Source organism: Centrocercus urophasianus, unplaced genomic scaffold (assembly GCF_019232065.1).
Source record: "Centrocercus urophasianus isolate 14NV4802_14NV808 unplaced genomic scaffold, USGS_Curo_1.0 seq_25, whole genome shotgun sequence".
NCBI classification, from domain to species: domain Eukaryota; kingdom Metazoa; phylum Chordata; class Aves; order Galliformes; family Phasianidae; genus Centrocercus; species Centrocercus urophasianus.
The window spans coordinates 15,370,081-15,389,052 of NW_024884811.1; the positions used below are offsets into that span (position 1 = coordinate 15,370,081).

At 35.4% G+C, this 18,972-nt stretch overlaps 1 protein-coding gene across 1 annotated transcript in view; it reads right to left on the reverse strand.

Annotated features, from left to right (window-relative positions):
• WDR70 (WD repeat domain 70) overlaps positions 1-18,972 on the reverse strand; it is a 146,978-nt gene that overhangs the window by 91,564 nt on the left and 36,442 nt on the right. Inside the window, exons 6-9 of the mRNA XM_042825803.1 lie at positions 15,403-15,462; positions 9,911-10,044; positions 6,072-6,225; positions 3,951-4,027 (exon numbers count right to left, since the gene is read on the reverse strand). Coding sequence (XP_042681737.1) covers positions 3,951-4,027; positions 6,072-6,225; positions 9,911-10,044; positions 15,403-15,462 — 425 coding nt within the window. The remainder of the gene's footprint in view (positions 1-3,950; positions 4,028-6,071; positions 6,226-9,910; positions 10,045-15,402; positions 15,463-18,972) is intronic.

An 18,972-nucleotide genomic window follows, 5' to 3' on the forward strand; every position in this document is an offset into this window, starting at 1 on the left:
GAGGTCGGAAGAGGGCTACACTCCAACTCAAAAGGAGATCTTAGCCGCGTATGAGGGGGTTCGGGCTGCTTCCGAAGTAGTCAGTACTGAAACACAGCTCCTTCTGGCACCTCAGCTGCCAGTGCTGAACTGGATGTTTAAAGGAAAGGTTCCCTCCACCCATCATGCTACTGATGTCACTTGGATTAAGTGGGTTGGGCTGATTACACAACGAGCTCGGATGGGGAACCTCAGCTGTCCAGGAATCCTAGAGGTCATCATGGACTGGCCTGAAGGTAAAAAGTCTGGAACATCACCAGGAGAAGTATCACCAGCTAAAAAGACCCCACCATACAATGAACTACCAGAAAATGAAAAGAAACATGCCCTGATGGATCGTGTCATATTGTGGGGAAGCATCACAGATGGAAAGCTGCTGTGTGGAGCCCCACACAACAAGCTGCAGAGGCCACTGAAGGGAAAGGAGAATCAAGCCAATTTGCAGAGGTAAAGGCTGTCCAACTGGCCTTAGATGTCGCTGAACGGGAGAGGTGGCCAATGCTCTTATCTTTACACTGACTCGTGGATGGTGGCAAATGCCTTATGGGGGTGGTTACAGCAGTGGGAGCAAAATAACTGGCAAAGAAGGGGTAAACCTATTTGGGCTGCTGAACTGTGGAAAGACATTGCTGCTCGAATAAAGAATATGGTTGTAAAGGTGCGCCATGTTGATGCTCATGTGCCCAAGAGTCGGGCTAATGACAAACAGCAAAATAACCATCAGGTAGACAAAGCTGCCAAAACTGAGGTGGCTCAAATAGACCTGGACTGGAAGAACAAGGGTGAATTATTTCTAGCTCAGTGGGCCCATGAGACCTCAGGACATCAAGGAGGAGATACAACATACAAATGGGCTAGAGACTGAGGGGTGGACTTAACTATGGATGCTATTGCACAGGTTATTCATAACTGTGACACGTGCCATAATTAAACAAGCCAAGAGGATGAAACCTCTCTGGGAGGAAGGTGATGGCGAAATTACAAATACAGGGAGGCATGGCAGGTTGATTATATCACCTTGCCACGATCTCACAACGGTAAGCGTTATGTGCTTACTATGGCGGAGGCAACCACTGGGTGGCTTGAAATATGCAGTACCCCATGCTACTGCCTAAAACACCGTATTAGGTCTCAAGAAACAAGTCCTCTGGTGACATGGCACCCCAGAAAGAATTGAGTCAGATAATGGGACTCATTTCAAAAATTCTCTTGTAAATACCAGGGCCAAAGATCATGGCATCGAATGGATTTATCATATTCCCTACCATGCACCAGCCTCTGGTAAAATTGAACAATTTGTTATAGTTGTTAAAAACTATGCTGAATGCAATGGGAGAAGCATTTGACAGAAACCATCTGGTTAATCAATACCAGAGGATCTATCAATTGTGATGGTCCTACCCAATCCAGCTCACTACTTACCGCAGAAGAAGACAAAGTCCCTGTTGTACATGTAAAGAGCATGTTGGGAAAAGCAGTTTGGGTTTTTCCAGCTTCTGGAAAGGGCAAACCTCTCTGTGGCACTGTTTTTGCCCAGGGACCAGGGTCCACTTGGTGGGTAATGCAGAAAAACGGGGATGTTCAATGCGTACCACAAGGAAACTTGATGCTGGGGGAGTGCAGTCAGTAGTTTTATGTATATGTATGTATGTAGACGTGTGTTATGTGTATAGACGTGTGTGTGTAATGCATTTTAATTATTGTTTGTTTGTTTGTATACATGTATATATATTAAGCATGATGTAGTGATGTAGAATAAGGGTTGGAATGCCATGGTTTTATGTTTTTTGGTTTTCAGTATTCTGCACCATAACATCATGTAGTGCACTGGGAGTTAAAGTGTTAATGCCCCAATTCCAGGTACCTATCCCTGTACATTACAGAAGTCATGGGATCTGGCCCTTCCGGGTGGGGTGCTCTCTTACTGCCTGACAGTAGGTGCTGGAGGGTGCTTTCCTAGCCTTCCAAGCTTTTCAGGTTTGACTTGGTCTCAGGAGCTTGCTCTCTGCTATCTTATTTGATTTATTAATCTCAATTTCAATTAGCTTGTATTATATTGTGTCATCTTACATTCCAATATCATAGTTAGTAAAATAAGTTTTCCTCCATAGATCGTTGCTGCTGCTTTTTGTTTTTTTTTTTCCTTCCTTTTCCTTCCTTCCTTCCTTTTCCTTTTCCTTTTCCTTTTCCTCGTCCTTTTCCTCCCTCCCTTCCTTCCTTCCTATTTTATGGTGCTGGGGGAGGGTGGCGTGGGGGGGCAAGGGGCCTACTGCCCCCCTGTCACGGGCATAGATTGATCTAGTTAACTCCGTGACACACTGCCCATTTTTTTCTTTAAATTTCACAGCTGTGAAAGTATTCTAATCCTACCTTGCTAAGAAAAATGCTCTCCTAAATTACTACAATAAAGAAATCTTACAGCAGCTATTCCTCCTCACTGAGAAAATCACTAGACACTATCCTCATTTCTACTTGATCATTGTAAAAGCAATAACAAACTCACCAACAAAAGAAGCTAGAAATTCACTTGCTGTGTAATATCAACAACTATTGCCACATACTAATGGAACTTACATTTTAAGTGGCATTATTCATTAACAAACATATTTTCATGAACTATGTTTTGTATAACAGTTTACTATATTTCTTTGTACTAAGTATTTAACTTTTTCAAGTTCATGAGATGTTGCAATAATTTGATGATCATCTCTAATCAGACTTTTTTATTATTTGTGTCTAGTTCTGGAATTAAATCAATTATGTATTAAATTCTCAAGATCACAATTTGTTGTTACAGAATTTCACAGATTAAATACTGTCTTTAAAATGCAAGCCCTGTTTTGAAAATTATCAATCTAAATAATTACTTTTCATGACATGTCAAAATTCTAGAAATACTGATCACCAGCACAAAACAGAATGAAACAGGTTTAAAATTATTCTGTAATGTCAGCTATGTCATGCCTCTGAAAATGCAGTTATGTATCCATTTATAGCATTGGTGTACGCAGGTTTTTATTTACTTGACCAGAGCATTTCAATTCACAGCAATTCAAGTATCAGAGATGTGGAGAATCCATACTTTATACATTAGTTATGCAGCTGTTTACATAGGACAAAATTAGACGATCTGAAAATGTGTAATGTCTTAATATATTTTTCACCATCCAGAAAGTATTCAAACTAACGAAGCTGTACTACTCCCTCTACATTTCAAACAAACAAACAAACAAAAAAACATTTTAAAATATTTTAACACAAAATCAGTACTCCTATTATTGAAACCAATTTGTGTCTAGAAGCAACACTGAAGGAACTGGGGCTGTTTAGTCTGGGGAAAAGGAGGCTGAGGGCAGACCTTATTGCTCTCTTCCAATATCTGAAAGGAGCTTACAGTGGGAGCGTGTTTGGTCTCTTCTCATCGGTGACAGGATGAGGGGAAATGGCCACAAGTTGCGCCAGAGTGAGTTTAGGTTGGATATAAGGAAACATCCTGATACGGAAAGGGTTGTTAAGCACTGGAATAGGCTCCCCAGGGAGGTGGTTGAGTCACCATCCCTGGATGTGTTTAAAAACCATTTGGATGTGGTGCTCAGGGACATGATTTAGCAGAGGGTTCTTAGTTAGGGTAGTATGGTTAGGTTGTGGTTGGACTCAGTGATTGTTAAGGTCTTTTCCAACCTGAGCAATTCTGTGATTCTGTATCTTAACTTGTACATATTTTTATGATTAAACCACTCCATAAAACACAATATAGATTTTCACTTTTTTTTTTCTTATTTTTTGCTCCCAGTGAAGTTTCAGTGGAAACTGAGTATTTTCATTTTGGAATCATCTGTTCATGTATTTGTGTGTTAAGATGTTAAACTGGTCCCATCCCCAAAACTGTCAAAGATATGCTTAATACTCACCCATCATTAGAACATGTCAGAAATTCTTCCTTTATTTTTGGATGCCAACAGCCTGAATTAAGCATTGCTGTATGACCCTAAGGAAATAAAGAAATACAGAAAGGTATTCTTAAAAGCTGTTATAACAAGACAATAAAGATATTCTTAAAAGCTGCTATGACAAGTCTTAAAAGTTTGTGTAAATTTTACTCCAATCCATCAAGGCAAACTATGGTAAAAACTGAGGGTAGAATCAGAACCTCCTGAAGAATGGCTGACTGAAATTACAATGATTTGACAAATTTTATGGATTGTGATCCATTTCGTTTTTCTTGTTTTCATTTTCAAAATATTCTCCTATCCCAGATATTCTCCTATTCATATCTTTTCCCCTCAGAATAAGGCAAGGAATTATAATTCTACTTTTTAACTTGGCAAAACTGTAATGCAGGCAGAGTAAGGACAAAACAACAGGTACTAAGATGCTATTGCACAAATTGTTCCAAACTACATTAAAAAAGAAATCAGAGGAATGACAGAATACACATATTCAATGCTGAACTGCACCCAAAGACTGTGTTGGAAAGAATTAAGAAACGGAATTCTAGAATCAAGATGGATTTAACTAATGGCAAGTTATTGATAAAAGATTTTGTAACGCAAATTGAATAGACAGCCCTATCATTTTTGAAATTAAAAAAAAAAAAAAAAGAAAGAATCAAACCATAATTCCATTATCACAATGTCACCTACAAAGAAACATTTACAGAGAAATCAAAAAACTACTCTTCCTTTATTGGAATTATTTCAGTTTGCTTTGAGCACAAACATGGAGAGAAATACTTAAAAGTTAATGGAGCAATAAAAAAATATTTTAGCATTTTGACTGTTGTATCACAACACACTGGAATTCTAGAAGTTTACAAGAGAAAGAAAATAAAGAAAATCTGTAATAATTTTTAAGTAAACAAGAACTAAAGCAGATGTCACCATTTGGTGGTTTTATATTTGTATCACTTGCCAAAAGAAATAGTGATCAGACAAGAATAGGCTCAGGTAGAGCAGTATTTATCCTAGTTATTTGGCAATATGTTTTACAAGCAATATATAAATCAACTTTGTCATCAGCTTGAGCAGTAGATATTATCATTACTTTTTCAGACTCTTAAGCTATTTATAAAACTGACTTGAATTTGAATAACCAACATAAACAGAATCCTTGTCTCACATAGTTTGCAGACGTAAGGATGCAAAGTGCTCAAAGCCCAACAACAGTCATAAAAATAATTCAGAAGTATAACTCAACTGTTCTCCATTTGCATTTTTAACTACTACTAAAAACGTGCACATTGGTGCTCATCATTTTTTACAAGACACACTTCTGAAGAGGTGAATTTGTCATAGTATCATAGATATATTAGCTGGAATTCATCTAGGCCAGCCTTTCACCCAGAACCAGATAATAGCCAAGATTAGAACAGGTCAGCTTGGTCTAGATGGGTCCTGAAAACCTCCATGGACTAAAATTCCACAGATTCCATGGATAACCCACTGCACAACTACCCTACTGAAAAGCTTCTGTAGCAACAAACACCAAGAGACTTCTAGTCTAATACTGCTGTGGTTTCAAAAGCATTTGGCTACACCATCGTTTAAATTGTTTCCTAGTACTTGTGGTCTACTAACACGTTGCCCTGTATTCTGCATCAGACTAAAAGGGTACAGATCCCTTCACAGCACAAATGCTTTAGATGTCTGGTTTCCTTAAAAGATCCCGGACTTCTTCCAATTTCTCCAAATCCACCTTGAACTGAAAGGTCCAAAATTAATCCCAGAATTTCAGATGTGAAACAAGGAGCACTGATTAGAAGGAGATAGTCACTACCTTAAATCTGTTGGTCACATCTCTTGTTGTAGCCTAGTTTACAGTTTGTCTCATTTACAACAAAATGAAACCATAAGCTCTTATTCAGCCCAACATCCATTGTCACCTGAGTCCCCTGCTAAGCCACTCAGTTCCTAATAGGTATCAATATACATGACCATCCCTCCCAGCACCAGGGCTTTGCATGCTTGATCATTAACTTCATGAAGTTTCTCATTACAAAACAAATTGAATGCAAAAAGTCAGACTTCACTTACCTTGGTATTTGTCATATCCACGATATACTGGTCTCCTTTTATGCATTCCATAACTGGGAAACCATCTCTGTCAAGAACTTTTGCCTGAGAGTTACCAGAGACAACCAGAATGACATCTCCTGTGCTACTATATTGCAAAGATTTGATTTGGTGACTGAAAAAAAAAAAAAAGAAAAAAAGGAGAAAAAAAAGTTTTAATTAAATTCAGTTCCTGTAGACCAACACTGAAACAGAACTGTCAAAGGTGAGAAAATACATGGCAGAAATAGACCCATCTACATTCCTATATCAAAAAGAAATCCAAGATTAATAGATTAAAGCTTTTTATTCCCATGTGTCCAACTTTCTTATTCAACCAAAAAGCATATAAAAAAAAATATTTACAAAATTGGCACCTAAAATGTCATTTCTGGCAAACGTATTTACTTGAAGTACGCTTTATAATTCCAGGTGAAAAACAGTTTATATCATATGCAGCTTTTCAGGCCTGAAAATTCTTTTTCACTTGCTCAAAAGCAATACCTGGATTTACAGTAATCCTCAAAGTATTACAAAAGGATGTTGTAGAACCACACAGAACTCCATTATATATTATATACCAGGAAATTAGTCACATATCAGCATTCTCTCACCCTTTTCTGGTTCAGGGCTACAATTTCATGAAAAATTCAGATAAAGTAAAATATACCACCGAACCTGGCAACATGACAGTGGAGAATGATTTGCCTAGACTACCTTACCTTAAATGGTTATTCATTTGCTGTACAAATCTGCTGCATGAGTTTATTTTTTTTACATACATCCTACCTTGATTGAAAAAGCTTGGGAGAGAAATCATGGAATAATGTAAGGATGACAGAAACAATTAAACGAAAGTCAGAAGATAGCTCACAAATCAGAAACCCCTTTCCAGTCTCAGTGATAGCATCAACATCATTTCTCAGCATTCTGCTTTATGTAGAAACATATCCAAAACAGAGACTTTTTGGTCTCCCTGCCCGGCTACACAGCATTGCAAGAATTGCTGAACAGGCAAACGAGTGCATCCTGGCACATTAACAGAAAGCATACAATGACATTACATTTTATTAATACTTACTCTGGACCTAAGTTAATTTGAAAATAGATATCAGAATGCATTCATAACTTTATTTGGATTCTCATGGCATCCAAAGCATGCTCAATAAACAAAGCAAGACAAAAAATGTTATTCAAGTGCATTAAGAAATAATATTTTTGTGTCGTTCTTCTGGTGAAGAACATAAACCATGGGCATTCAAGTCCTAGTAGTAACTTTACGGAAAGAACTTTTTAACCTAAAATTTCACATCAGTAAAATTAACACCCAGATGGTAGACAAAACAGCATACAGTTTGCAACTAAATTTATTTTATGTCTTACATAGTATTGAATTAAAGGCTGACTCAGCAGGAGCTATTATTTATTGAACTTCTCCTTGAACCAAGATAACAGACAACACATTAAAAACTTATAATGCACGTTTTAGAAATTCTGCATTGACTATAGTAATGTAAGCTTAAGATTCAAAATTCAAAAAATGTTTGGCAACGCTGATAATATTATGATTCAACAACCAAGAATTGCCTGAAGCACCCTATTACTTAATACGAACTGGAACCTAGTTTTTTTTACAGTATTACAAACTCCAATTTTTTGTAGAAGGAAGACACTTGAGTCTGAGAATTTCTGAAACAAATCAGAGGCAGTGCCTAAAAAAGCATCCTGAATGTAAAGAGCAAGAGTGGATACCTGTAACCAGAAGAGAAAAGAAGGCCAACTGTATTAAGCTGAAACACTGAAAAATTTAAACACACAAGAGAAACAACATCTAAAATATTCTCTGCAGACAACTGATAATTGTAGAAAACATCTACATAATTACGTTTCAACAAACTTCACTTTTCATCTTAGAATGTTCATCTAACAAGAAACCGTTCCTACCTGTACAGTGCTTAATACAATGGAAACATAAGCCCACTAATCAAATCAAATACAAAAAAAATTAGTTTGAGAAAAAAAGTATTGCCACAAACACCTAACCATGCAATATGGCTTTCAAAAGTTACATCCAGAAAGAGGTTCCATAAGCAAAGTACTTGAACAGCCCAGAAGTTACCACTTTTCAGATGTTTACTGAAGCATAATCAAAAGCAAGACTCTATAAGGGCGATTTGTAAGAAAAAAAATTTGGTTCTTATTAATATTAAAGCAAGAGTGTTGGAAAACTTAGAAAAGCTATTAATTTTAATAGAACTAAACATTGAAAAATGTAAGTTTAAAGCTTCAAAATCTGCTTAGTACTTTCATAGTACATCTTGCTGGGACATGCAGAATATACACTGGCAGAGACAACTAAATTCTACACATTCAGCATTGTTTTGTCTTACCATTGCCTTAAATATTTGCACCTTAAATACTGAGGTGGTTTTAATTTATTCTTTTTAACTGTTGTCTCTTTTTTTTTTTTTTTTTTGCCAGGCTTTTTTTAAAAAATAAATTTGTCTCAAATCAGAGGAGAAATCAACAGAGTAATACAAAAGTTATACTATAAACTGGATCCAGGACAATATGGAATTGCTCTCAGACTTTTTATTCTCAAAATGAAATTCAATATATGGCCACAAAACTACACTTCTGCTAACACCTAACACTTCCATACCAGAACTCCTCAGAATTCTTTGAAATTGAAGTCTGTGAATGCTAACAGTCCTTGCAATAAATTCTATAATGAAAAAATAAAATAAGAATACACACACATCTGGGCACAGGTTATATAAGACTCTTCATAGCGCTCACTGGCATAGCTCAATACATGAAATAAGATTTACTTGTTTTAAGATCTTTTTACCAGTCAGAGCTGGGGTTCCAGCTTTATATTTACTACATGACACAGAAGGTATATGTAGTTAGTATATTTTAAAATTAAAATTATGATACAACAATTAAAACATAATTGAAATTGCTATACCTGACAGCAGTTAACTCTGCAGTCACAAGATATAATTTTTAATATTATTTTATATTTAAGCTTTCAGACCTTTAAGTTACACTTCAGTGTACTTAAACTACAAGTGTCATTCACCAAAACATTCTTCCTTGATATGTGTGAAATAAAGTTCTGATCTTCCAAACAGACCAAAATTCACGTTCAGTCTTTTCAGAAAATAATGATTAAAAACAGATATTTCAAGGGCTACATACTGCCTAATAAATTTCAATCCCTTTTAACTGAACCAAATCATCTTATAAAATGTTCCTCTTCATTTAACATTAGAAAGTATCTTGCTATAAACAACTGAGTATTAATATATGCTCGCTTATTTGAAAGTTAGCTGTGCAGAAGACATAGCCTTCTTAAGGAAATCTATATCCCAATTTTCTGAAATTACTAAATAAACATGGTTATAAAAATGAGGTCTCCATCCCATCCAAAGAAATGCTGTTGCAGTAGCAGCAGAAATTCTGTTATTCCTTTAGGCTTAAAGGGTCAAACTGCATTAACTCTTTCCTCTTCTTCATTAGTTTCATAAAAGTAGAGTCCATATGAAAAGTGTAGTACATTTGTTTTGATAATTAAGAACATCACCCTGTGCCTATGAGAGGCTCACAATCTGTTGACATATTATTAACAATTCAATCTTCAAATTTACTTGTAGCTTTCTAAAGAGAAAAAATATGCAAGTTCCTGAGTTTGTGTTCCATTTACCACATGAAGTGCAACATTAGCCTTTTAAGTCACTTTGCAAGGCTTCTGTGTGTTCGGTTAGGAGACTAATATAAGCACTCTCTCAGATGAGAAAAGAAGTCTTTTTTCATACCATTCACAAGGCTGGAGTGACCGAAAAGCTTGGAGGGAAGCATCCATCCCAGCAAAATCCCAAAATTTAACATCGTAGTCATATCCACCAGTTATCAAACGGGCACCAGAGGGATCCAATCCCAAAGCAGAAACCTATATACGAGATAAATAAATAAATAAATGGATAAACATCCAATATTTTTGTTTTTTTCTTTTCTACAGTTGTTCAGATGGCACCAAAATATAAAATATCATTAAAAAATACAGCGTAATAGTTTCTGACTCTTACACTTCGGCTATGTTTCGGTTTCGAATTCTCATCATCTTGCTAATGTACAATTAACATCATGTAAAAAGCATATGGAAAATGACAGCAAAAAGTTACACAATCTGAAGACAACAGAATTAGGATAAGCTTCATTTCTCAGTAGACAACTGTGCCCTGCACAGACAACAGATGAAGATATGGCATTTAATATCCATCAGTGTACAATCTGCACTATTGTAAAGACAGCTCATATGGGCATATATGCTCACTGGTTAAATATGACTTCTGAAGAATGAAAATAATGTAGAAAGTTGAAATTTAAATAGCACAAATTAAAAACTTATCATTTTAATTAAAATAGTCCAAGAAGCTTTCTAAATGCATTTATTTACCAAATTAGCTGCATAAAGCTACTAAATACTTGGAGGGAAGGGTAATCTCATTTGTAATCCTCAAATCAAAAGTTTATTAAAATGGAGTATTAAGCAAAAATTCTATTTTAAATCTCAATTTCAAGAACTCTTTCACAGCAATGTTCAAATCATTCTGTGTAGAAATGCTAACAATAGAGTGTAACAAAAGTACTTCATCAACTAAGCATTCCTTTAATTTACCTTCAAAAAACTTATTCTCTATTCAAAAATGATAATATCTACTACTATGATTTCAAGCATGAATACATGATTAGATCTACAACAAGCTCAAATAATAAAGAATGTAACTCTCCAAAATTTAGTTGTCTAGATCACATGGCATTGACAAGAGATGTCAAAAAAATCCGAAAGAAAGAGCAAAGATGTTCGGTTTTATTCAACATTAAAATCAACCTGGGAATGTTAAAACAAATGGAAATATTTTCATGTAAAGAAAAAGCTCATATTAATCAGATCTAAATCATGTCTAGGTCTGAACCTTCTGAATTTAATTCCAATTTAACTTCCTTTAGGCATCCTTAGTTAGACAGACCACTGGTATAACAAAGACTCCAGCAGGAGGACTGCTATTAACCATAGGACAAAAACACAAGTGATCTCCCATAAATAAGATACATAATCATTAGATTCAGAAACACTTTCAAAAAAAGGAAGGCAATCCTCAGCACAAGAAAGTAAAGTGAAGTAACAGAAAGAAATCGTTGAAGAAAATATCCTGAAATTGATTTAAAAAAATGAGCCAGAAAGTTTTAAGAAAAAAAATACATATATTCCAAGAGCACTTATACTTCAGAACATTAATCAAAATAAATAAATAAATAAATAAACAAAAAAACAAGCCAGCGCTGAACACACAATAAAAGAAAGGAAAGAGCAAAATGCAACTTTTGAAAGTAAGTGCAGCGCCTTCTAAGTATTTAAAATCAAAAGGTCCAGATATTCCTGCTTAAAAATTCTAATAATGTACATGCTGTTCTCTGTATATGCTCTGTATACATGAACAATCGCTGTGATTCAATGCACGCAGAATCGTCACGTCAAAAAACTTAGAGATGTATCAGTTGACCATACTTTTTTAAAGCTTTAGTCTGTACATGGGACTACTGAGACTTAGTTTCCACTAAACAGCTGTATGAAGAATGGAATTTTACAGGAGATATTCTCTTTTCAGTGTCCAAATCAATAATTAACTAATAGAAAATAAAAGTTTCAATAAAAACATCAGTCAGGAACTGTCCATCTTAATGGATAAATTAAATTTGTTCTGCTAAAATTAAGGTTTCCTTAAGTGAAAGAGTGGGCTTTTTTGTTTCATGTACAAAAAGTTTGTTTCCATATTCTTTATCAAAAACTAATTTCCAGTTGTCATCTCCTTAAGGATCATGCTGCTCCCACACTGTAATTCAAACATACAATGCCATGATATGGTTGTAGAAAGCACCTTCAGAAAAAAAAAATAAAAAAGATGTTGCAGAAGCAATGCCAACCACAACGTGCAGCAGATATGTTATTCTAGTTGTCCTGTTTTGTTTTCAAAGTGTCCAGTTGAAGAGATCTTCTGCTTTAAGAGAAGATTCAAAACCATATTATTCTAAAGAATGTAAAGAAGCAACACCTAGGCAAATTCAGTATTATCAATAATCTAATGAATATTTCCAAACAAATCCAGCTTTTCATTTCCCAGAACAAAATGTTTACACATACAACTTTGCGTAGTAAGAATGGGTTCAACTCCACTTACCACTTATGTCACAGTGACATGTTTGACTTATAAATGAAATAGATGCAATGCCTTGTGCGTTGCCAAAAAATTGCCTCTACTGTAATCTACATGCAAATTTAAAGCCTTGTTCATTTCATTCATGAGTTCTAACATGGACACTTCAGATGGCACACTAGACATCTTCAGATTAATCAGGAATACAAATCAACAGACTTAAGTATTTTATTCCATAATAACTACTATAGGAAGGAGCAGCTGCGATATGAGAAGTGATGCAGAAGTGATGCTGACTGCACACGGGATACATAATCAGAACTATTCCGAACAGTATGCTTTCTCTCACGTACCCACTATGTATCAAAAGTGTCAGGAGAAAAAAAACATATATATATCACTGGAGTTTCACTGGGAACAGTAACTCCTATTACACTGTACAAACAAGGCAAGTGGGAAATTAATCAGGTTTCTGGAAAGACTCTCCAGCTTGGGAAATCTTTTCTGAGACTTTTCAGCTGCACAGGAATACAGTCATCATCAAACCCAAAATCATTAGATTGAAGAGGTACAGATGGGACATAATGCTCAGAAATACTGTAGGAATACAATAAGAAGAATTTAAAATGTCAGTGGAATACGCTGATACCAAGATATCAGGTTGTTCTCATCCTTATACAACTGTCATTTTATAGATGTGCAGTTTCATTATTAAAAAAAAAAGTCCTTCACAGAAGAGCTGTTTTTTTTCCAGTGGTACATTTCATTCACTGCATCCAATCTAATTTAACTGTGCTATGCAGATCCACATTATAATTTACCTGTGCTCTAGGTGATGACAGCTGCACTCTCATGAAGTCAAAAAACCTCAGAAGTCTTCCAAAACTGAAACCTCCCCCTTCTTAAAGCCCTTTAGTTAAAAATAACATGAGCTTCCACTTTGAAAAAACAGTAAAAATAAAAACATTTACCAGTTTAATGTTGAGAAGAAATCAAATTTACATAATAAAAATTTTTCCAGAAATGTATTCAAGAAACATACTACAGAAACAGTTATTGTAACAAGAAAAAATGGGAAGGCAGTTCGCCCTAGACTGCAAGGGATAGTAGGCAAAAAAATCACAAGCACCAAGTGTAAAAAAATCTGCTCTACTTTTTTGGTTTCGGTTTTCAGTTTAATACATTATATCTTCTACAGAGTTTAAAATTCAGAGAGTATTTCTCTATTTCATTAATATCACACTTAATTTCTTTCCACCCACTACATGTGTATGTACTATGAGAATACACATGAGCATGCCTTATCGATTCTCCACACTCCAAGATACAGCATAACAAAGTTTGATGCAAGATTACTGAATAGGTGCTTCTGCAAATAACTATTTCTGAAAGCTTATAAAAACATTTGCTCTTCACTGATAAATTTAAATCTCTACTAAATTCCTTTTGAATGTATATAAATAATAAAACAAGCCTTAAATTTAAAAAGTTAACCTTTTTTTTGTTATAGATGTTAATTATTCACTAATTTTATGTAAAAAATATATTTTATATTACTGAATTTAAAACTATTAAATGTATAACTATGAGGACTACTCCAAAAGTAACGCGTTCTATTACACAATGTTGGCCCTTGACTTCAGAGAAGGATGCTGTGGTATGGCAGTAGAAGTTGAAGCTTTCCGCCGATATCCTGTTACATGTTGTGGCAGTGAGACAGACGACAGCAGAGAGCCAGTTTGACATAAAGGCTCCTAACATGGAAGAGCATGTGAAGCAAGAGCATGACATCAAATTCCTCTGTGCTGAGAAGTGGCACCTATTGACATTCATTGACACTTGGTGAACACCTATGGAAACCAAACTGTGGATGTGAAAGGTGGGTGGGTGGTACGTTTCAACAGCAGGTCACCACGCCAGTGCAGATTGTTACGGGAGTAGCATGAAGGTTCTTGTTCAGTGCTGACAAAAATGCACAGCTGATGGTGTGCAAAACAGTGTTCTGCATCTGAGAAAGTGTTTTATCAAGCAGTGTTATAGTGCTGTTTGTATCTGTTGCATTTTCCATGGAAATAAATGCAGAGCAACCTGCATCCTTAATTACACAGAAATACATTTCCTCAGATTATTTAAAAACACGTGGAAATAGTGTTTTCTCAAAGGATTCAGTGTTTTATTTTTCTTGCCTACTCTTGCCCAGGACATTCTCAGGAATACTATCAGTGCCAATTCCAGTAACCAGCTAACAAAGCTTTCACAGTGATAAAAATAACAGGCACTCTAGTATTATTTTCTTGTTAAAACTTAAGTCATGGCCCAAAGTGAAGAAGATAAACAGTAGCAGCATGTTTTTTTATGACCTAAGAAGAACAAGGGGAAACGATCTGGAATGGATTCAAGGATAGTCAAGGGCAGAAAATATGTTTTATTCTATAGATTTTGGATCAATCAACAAAGAAAAACAGTTCAATTTGTGGCAAAAGATGAAAAAAATTGCCCAGAAATAAAAAAGTACAGTACAAAGAGTACAAAGAAACAATAATTCCAAGCCAGAGAGTGTGTTCTTTCAAAAAGTCAAGGAGCATTTTATATGAATCCCAGAAAAACATGTAGTCAGACAAGGAAAAATAAAATTTAAAGAAACTGAGGATGGCTTACTAAAGGCACTTAGCTTTTTAAAACAAATGAGGGAGATCTGTATTCAGCTACAAAGAGGTCATTTGCATCAATGATAGCCATGTTGAAATGCCTGACAAGCCAAACAAAGATTTGTGCCTAGGTTAGAAATGTATGAATGATATTCTAGACTTGAACAGAAACTGTAACAATTGGAGAGGACACATTTAACATAAAAGACCAAAAAAAAAAAAAAAAAAAGAGACAACAGTTCAGTTAAATGAAGTAGCAGAAAGAGAAGTAGCAGTTATAAAACACATCTTAATTGCAGTAAGAAAAGAGCTAGACTGAAACAACAAACGAAGAAAAAAGAATTAGCTTCTCATTCTTCAGCTGACATTAAGTATTCATAAAATCAATTTTGCAGATTTGCACAGTGTTGAAAAAAAAGTGTTGAAACTGTGTTAACCACTTACAGTTTTTGTCCCATGCTGGAGCGTAATTTCATGAGAATCTGGAATTTTCTTAATAGGGTTCTATTAAGAAGAAAAAAGAAAATTTATGTCTATGAAAACAGTGCTATGATAAACAAAACAACACCATTATATATATATACATACACAAACATAAAGGTAAGAAATATTTCCCTTGCAGCAGCCAAAATCTGAGAAGGGGAAAAAGGAAATATTGGAAATGAGAAACTGATTCCTGTTTTGTGTTTTCATAAAAATATAAGGAATGAGTAAAAGGAAAAAAAGGAAAAAAAAAAAAAAAAAAAGACCAACAAAAACTCCAATAAAGAATGAGAACAGTACAAATTTTCCTGTTTCTCCCCTTCAAAAAACATTAAAATTCTCTTAAATCATTAATATCATTTGATCTTGAATTGTTATTAAATCAATCTATCATATTATACAATAATCTTTCAAATACTAGGAATCTGTGAAGTTAATGAAATTAAGGAAAAAATCTATAATTTATTACACAAGATAAATTTTCTATGTTTTGTTAAGATCATGGATTGGCTTCCATTATTTTCTCTTCTGTGGCAATATAATATAATAGATTATAATCATATACTTATATATTCATAATTATACTTTATATTATATAATTATATAATTATATGATTTATTAATTTACAATTATGTATTATAATACTGTAATTATAAAATTATATATATTATAATAATATAATACTTTTCTCTTAATAAAAATACACAGATTCAAGGAAATTACAGGTTAAATCATCACACCAACATCTGTAATTATATGAAAATTGTTAATTTACTGAGAAAGAAGCATATTAGAAGCACTTCAGTGACTGGAAGGTTCTACAAATTCCATGTGAATCGTTACCCTAAAACACTCATTTGTCAGGTACCACTAAATTTCCTTAAACATGCAGAATCCATTATTTGATGCCAGAAATTCGTCAGTTTGATACCAGACATTTTCCTTATCCACATCTGCCAATTCCTTCCTTTTTTTCATTCTTCAGCAGATATTCTCCATGACACTATGCACTCTTCAACAGCCATTTTCTTCTCCCATACTATCAGCTTTATTTTGCTAATAAAACAAACTTTCTCAGTCTTTAATTTAGCCAAATCTACCCTTCCTTTATCTTTGCCTCTTGCCACAAACAACAACCCTTTTTCTCAAACCAACTGTATGGTTCTTGTCTCCTTTCACGAACACACAGAGATAAGGGAGCAGAATATTCGTGCCATGTGTATTCACATTCACAGCATTCGCACATCTTTGACAGTCACAAGTACTTGAAAGAAACTCTTGTGCTAGCATGGAAATCTTATGCATGCAATTCAAAAAAAAAAAAATATTCTCATGGGACTGTGGGTGCACAGCAAGACTGAAGAGCCAGCAGAAAAGGCTGAAAAATACATTAGAAAAGATGCATGGGTTTTGTGAATCAAAGGGTTACATTAAAACTTCATCCACTGCTTCAAAGAAAAACAACATAGTAGTCATTATTCTCATTTCAATCCACAAAGCTTTTATTAGTACTATGTCAGAACTACTTTTAATTTTGAGAGTATCTTAACTAATTTAAGAGTTATTTCATTAATTCCAACAAAAAATTCTTCTGAATATCTATATTACAAATAAAGCAGCTAAGAGCACCATTCCAGACAGAGACTAAACCATCTACAATAGCAAGTGACAAGCTCAACTGTTTTCCATCAAATGCTTCATACTTTAGGCCAACTTAAATGTATTTTAATGGTTTACATGTATTTCACTACTACACCACAGAACTACTACGAAATAACAACTAAAAAATAAACCAAATTCAAATAATCCTTTAGACACAACTCCTCCAGAAGAAGAAACAAAATATGCTATAACAAACTTACTTAATTTCTAGCTTCTTCAGGTGACAATAATCACAATCCTTTTAATTAGAAGAGACAAATACATAAAAATATTTATGCTGTACAGTGAACCCACACTGAACACAGTTTTAGCTTATTATCTTTCAGAGAGAAAAACAGTTACGAATACATTCTGTCACCTGATAAATTAAATAGCTTGAGCTTGATAGTCAGACATTTGGAGAGAGCTGCAGTGTCCGAGAGATACCTGACAGTTAACCGCACTGCTCAGACTACTCAAAACAAAAACTAAGATAACAACCTCCAGAAAAGTATCTTGGCATAACATCTCCAAATCAGCCAAACATTTATATAAAACAGTGTCATCTATTCTATTTTAGTAACTCTGAACTTCCTAAATTACTGCAAATAAAATAAATATCTCTAACCTAATATAACAAATGCCTATATATAAGCACACAGAGATTAGGTACAATTACCAGTTTTCCAGCTGTTACTTTTCAAAGAATAAGTAATCCTAAAAATAAGAATCCTAAGGAGAAAGAAAAAAAAATATAGATAGATAGATAGATTTAGATATATACACCTCTGATGCTGATTTGAACATAAGTATGCCAAAAATATTGGGTTATTACTTTAAGTCTGAAAAACTTTAGACTGAATAACTGCATAACTAAACAGGTAAAGATTAACTCTAGTTGTTATGGAAAATGTTCATGGAATTATATAGAAATACAGAATCACAGAAACATAGAAACACCAAGGTTGGAAAAGATCCACAGGATCACCCAGTCCAACCATCCACCAATCACCAACAGTTCTCACTAAACCGTGTCCCTCAACACAACATCCAAACATTCCTTGAACACCTCCATGGTCGGTGACTGCACCACCTCCCTGGGCAGCCCATTCCACTGCCTGACCACTCTTTCAGACAAGTAGTATTTCCTAACGTCCAGCCTGAATCTCCCCTGGTGCAGCTTGAAGCCATTCCCTCCAGTCCTATCACCAGTTACACGAGAGAAGAGGCCGACCCACTACAGCCTCCTTCAGGTAGTTATGGAGAGCAGTAAGGTCTCCCCTAAGACTCCTCTTCTCCAAACTGAACAATCCCAGCTCCTTCAGCTGTTCCTCATAAGCCCTGTGCTCCAGACCACTCACAGCTGTGTTGCCCTCCTTTGAACCCGCTCCAGGATCTCAATGTCTTTCTTGCAGTGGGGGGCCCAAAACTGGACACAGTACTGGAAGTGCAAGGTCATCAGAGCTGAGTACAGGGGGACAATCACTGCCCTGTCTCCGCTGGCAACACTGTTTCTGATTCAAGCCAGGATGCCATTGGCCTTCTTGGCCACCTGGGCTCACTGCTGGCTCGTGTTCAGCCCAGCATCAATCGATTCCCCCGGTCCATTTCCTCTACACAGTCTTCCAGTCGTTCTGCCCCAAGCCTGCAGTGTTACCTGGAGTTGTTGTGGCCAAAGTGCACAACCAGCATTTGGCCTTGTTGAACCTCATCCCATGGGCTTTAGCCCAGCTCTCCAGCCTGTTCAGATCCCTCTGTAGGGCCTCGCTACCCCCAGGCAGATCAATGCTTTCAGCCATCTTGCTGTCATCTGCACACTTACTGAGGGTGCACTCAATGCCCTCATCCAGATCATCAATAAAGATAAAATGAAGTATTTACAGGATTAT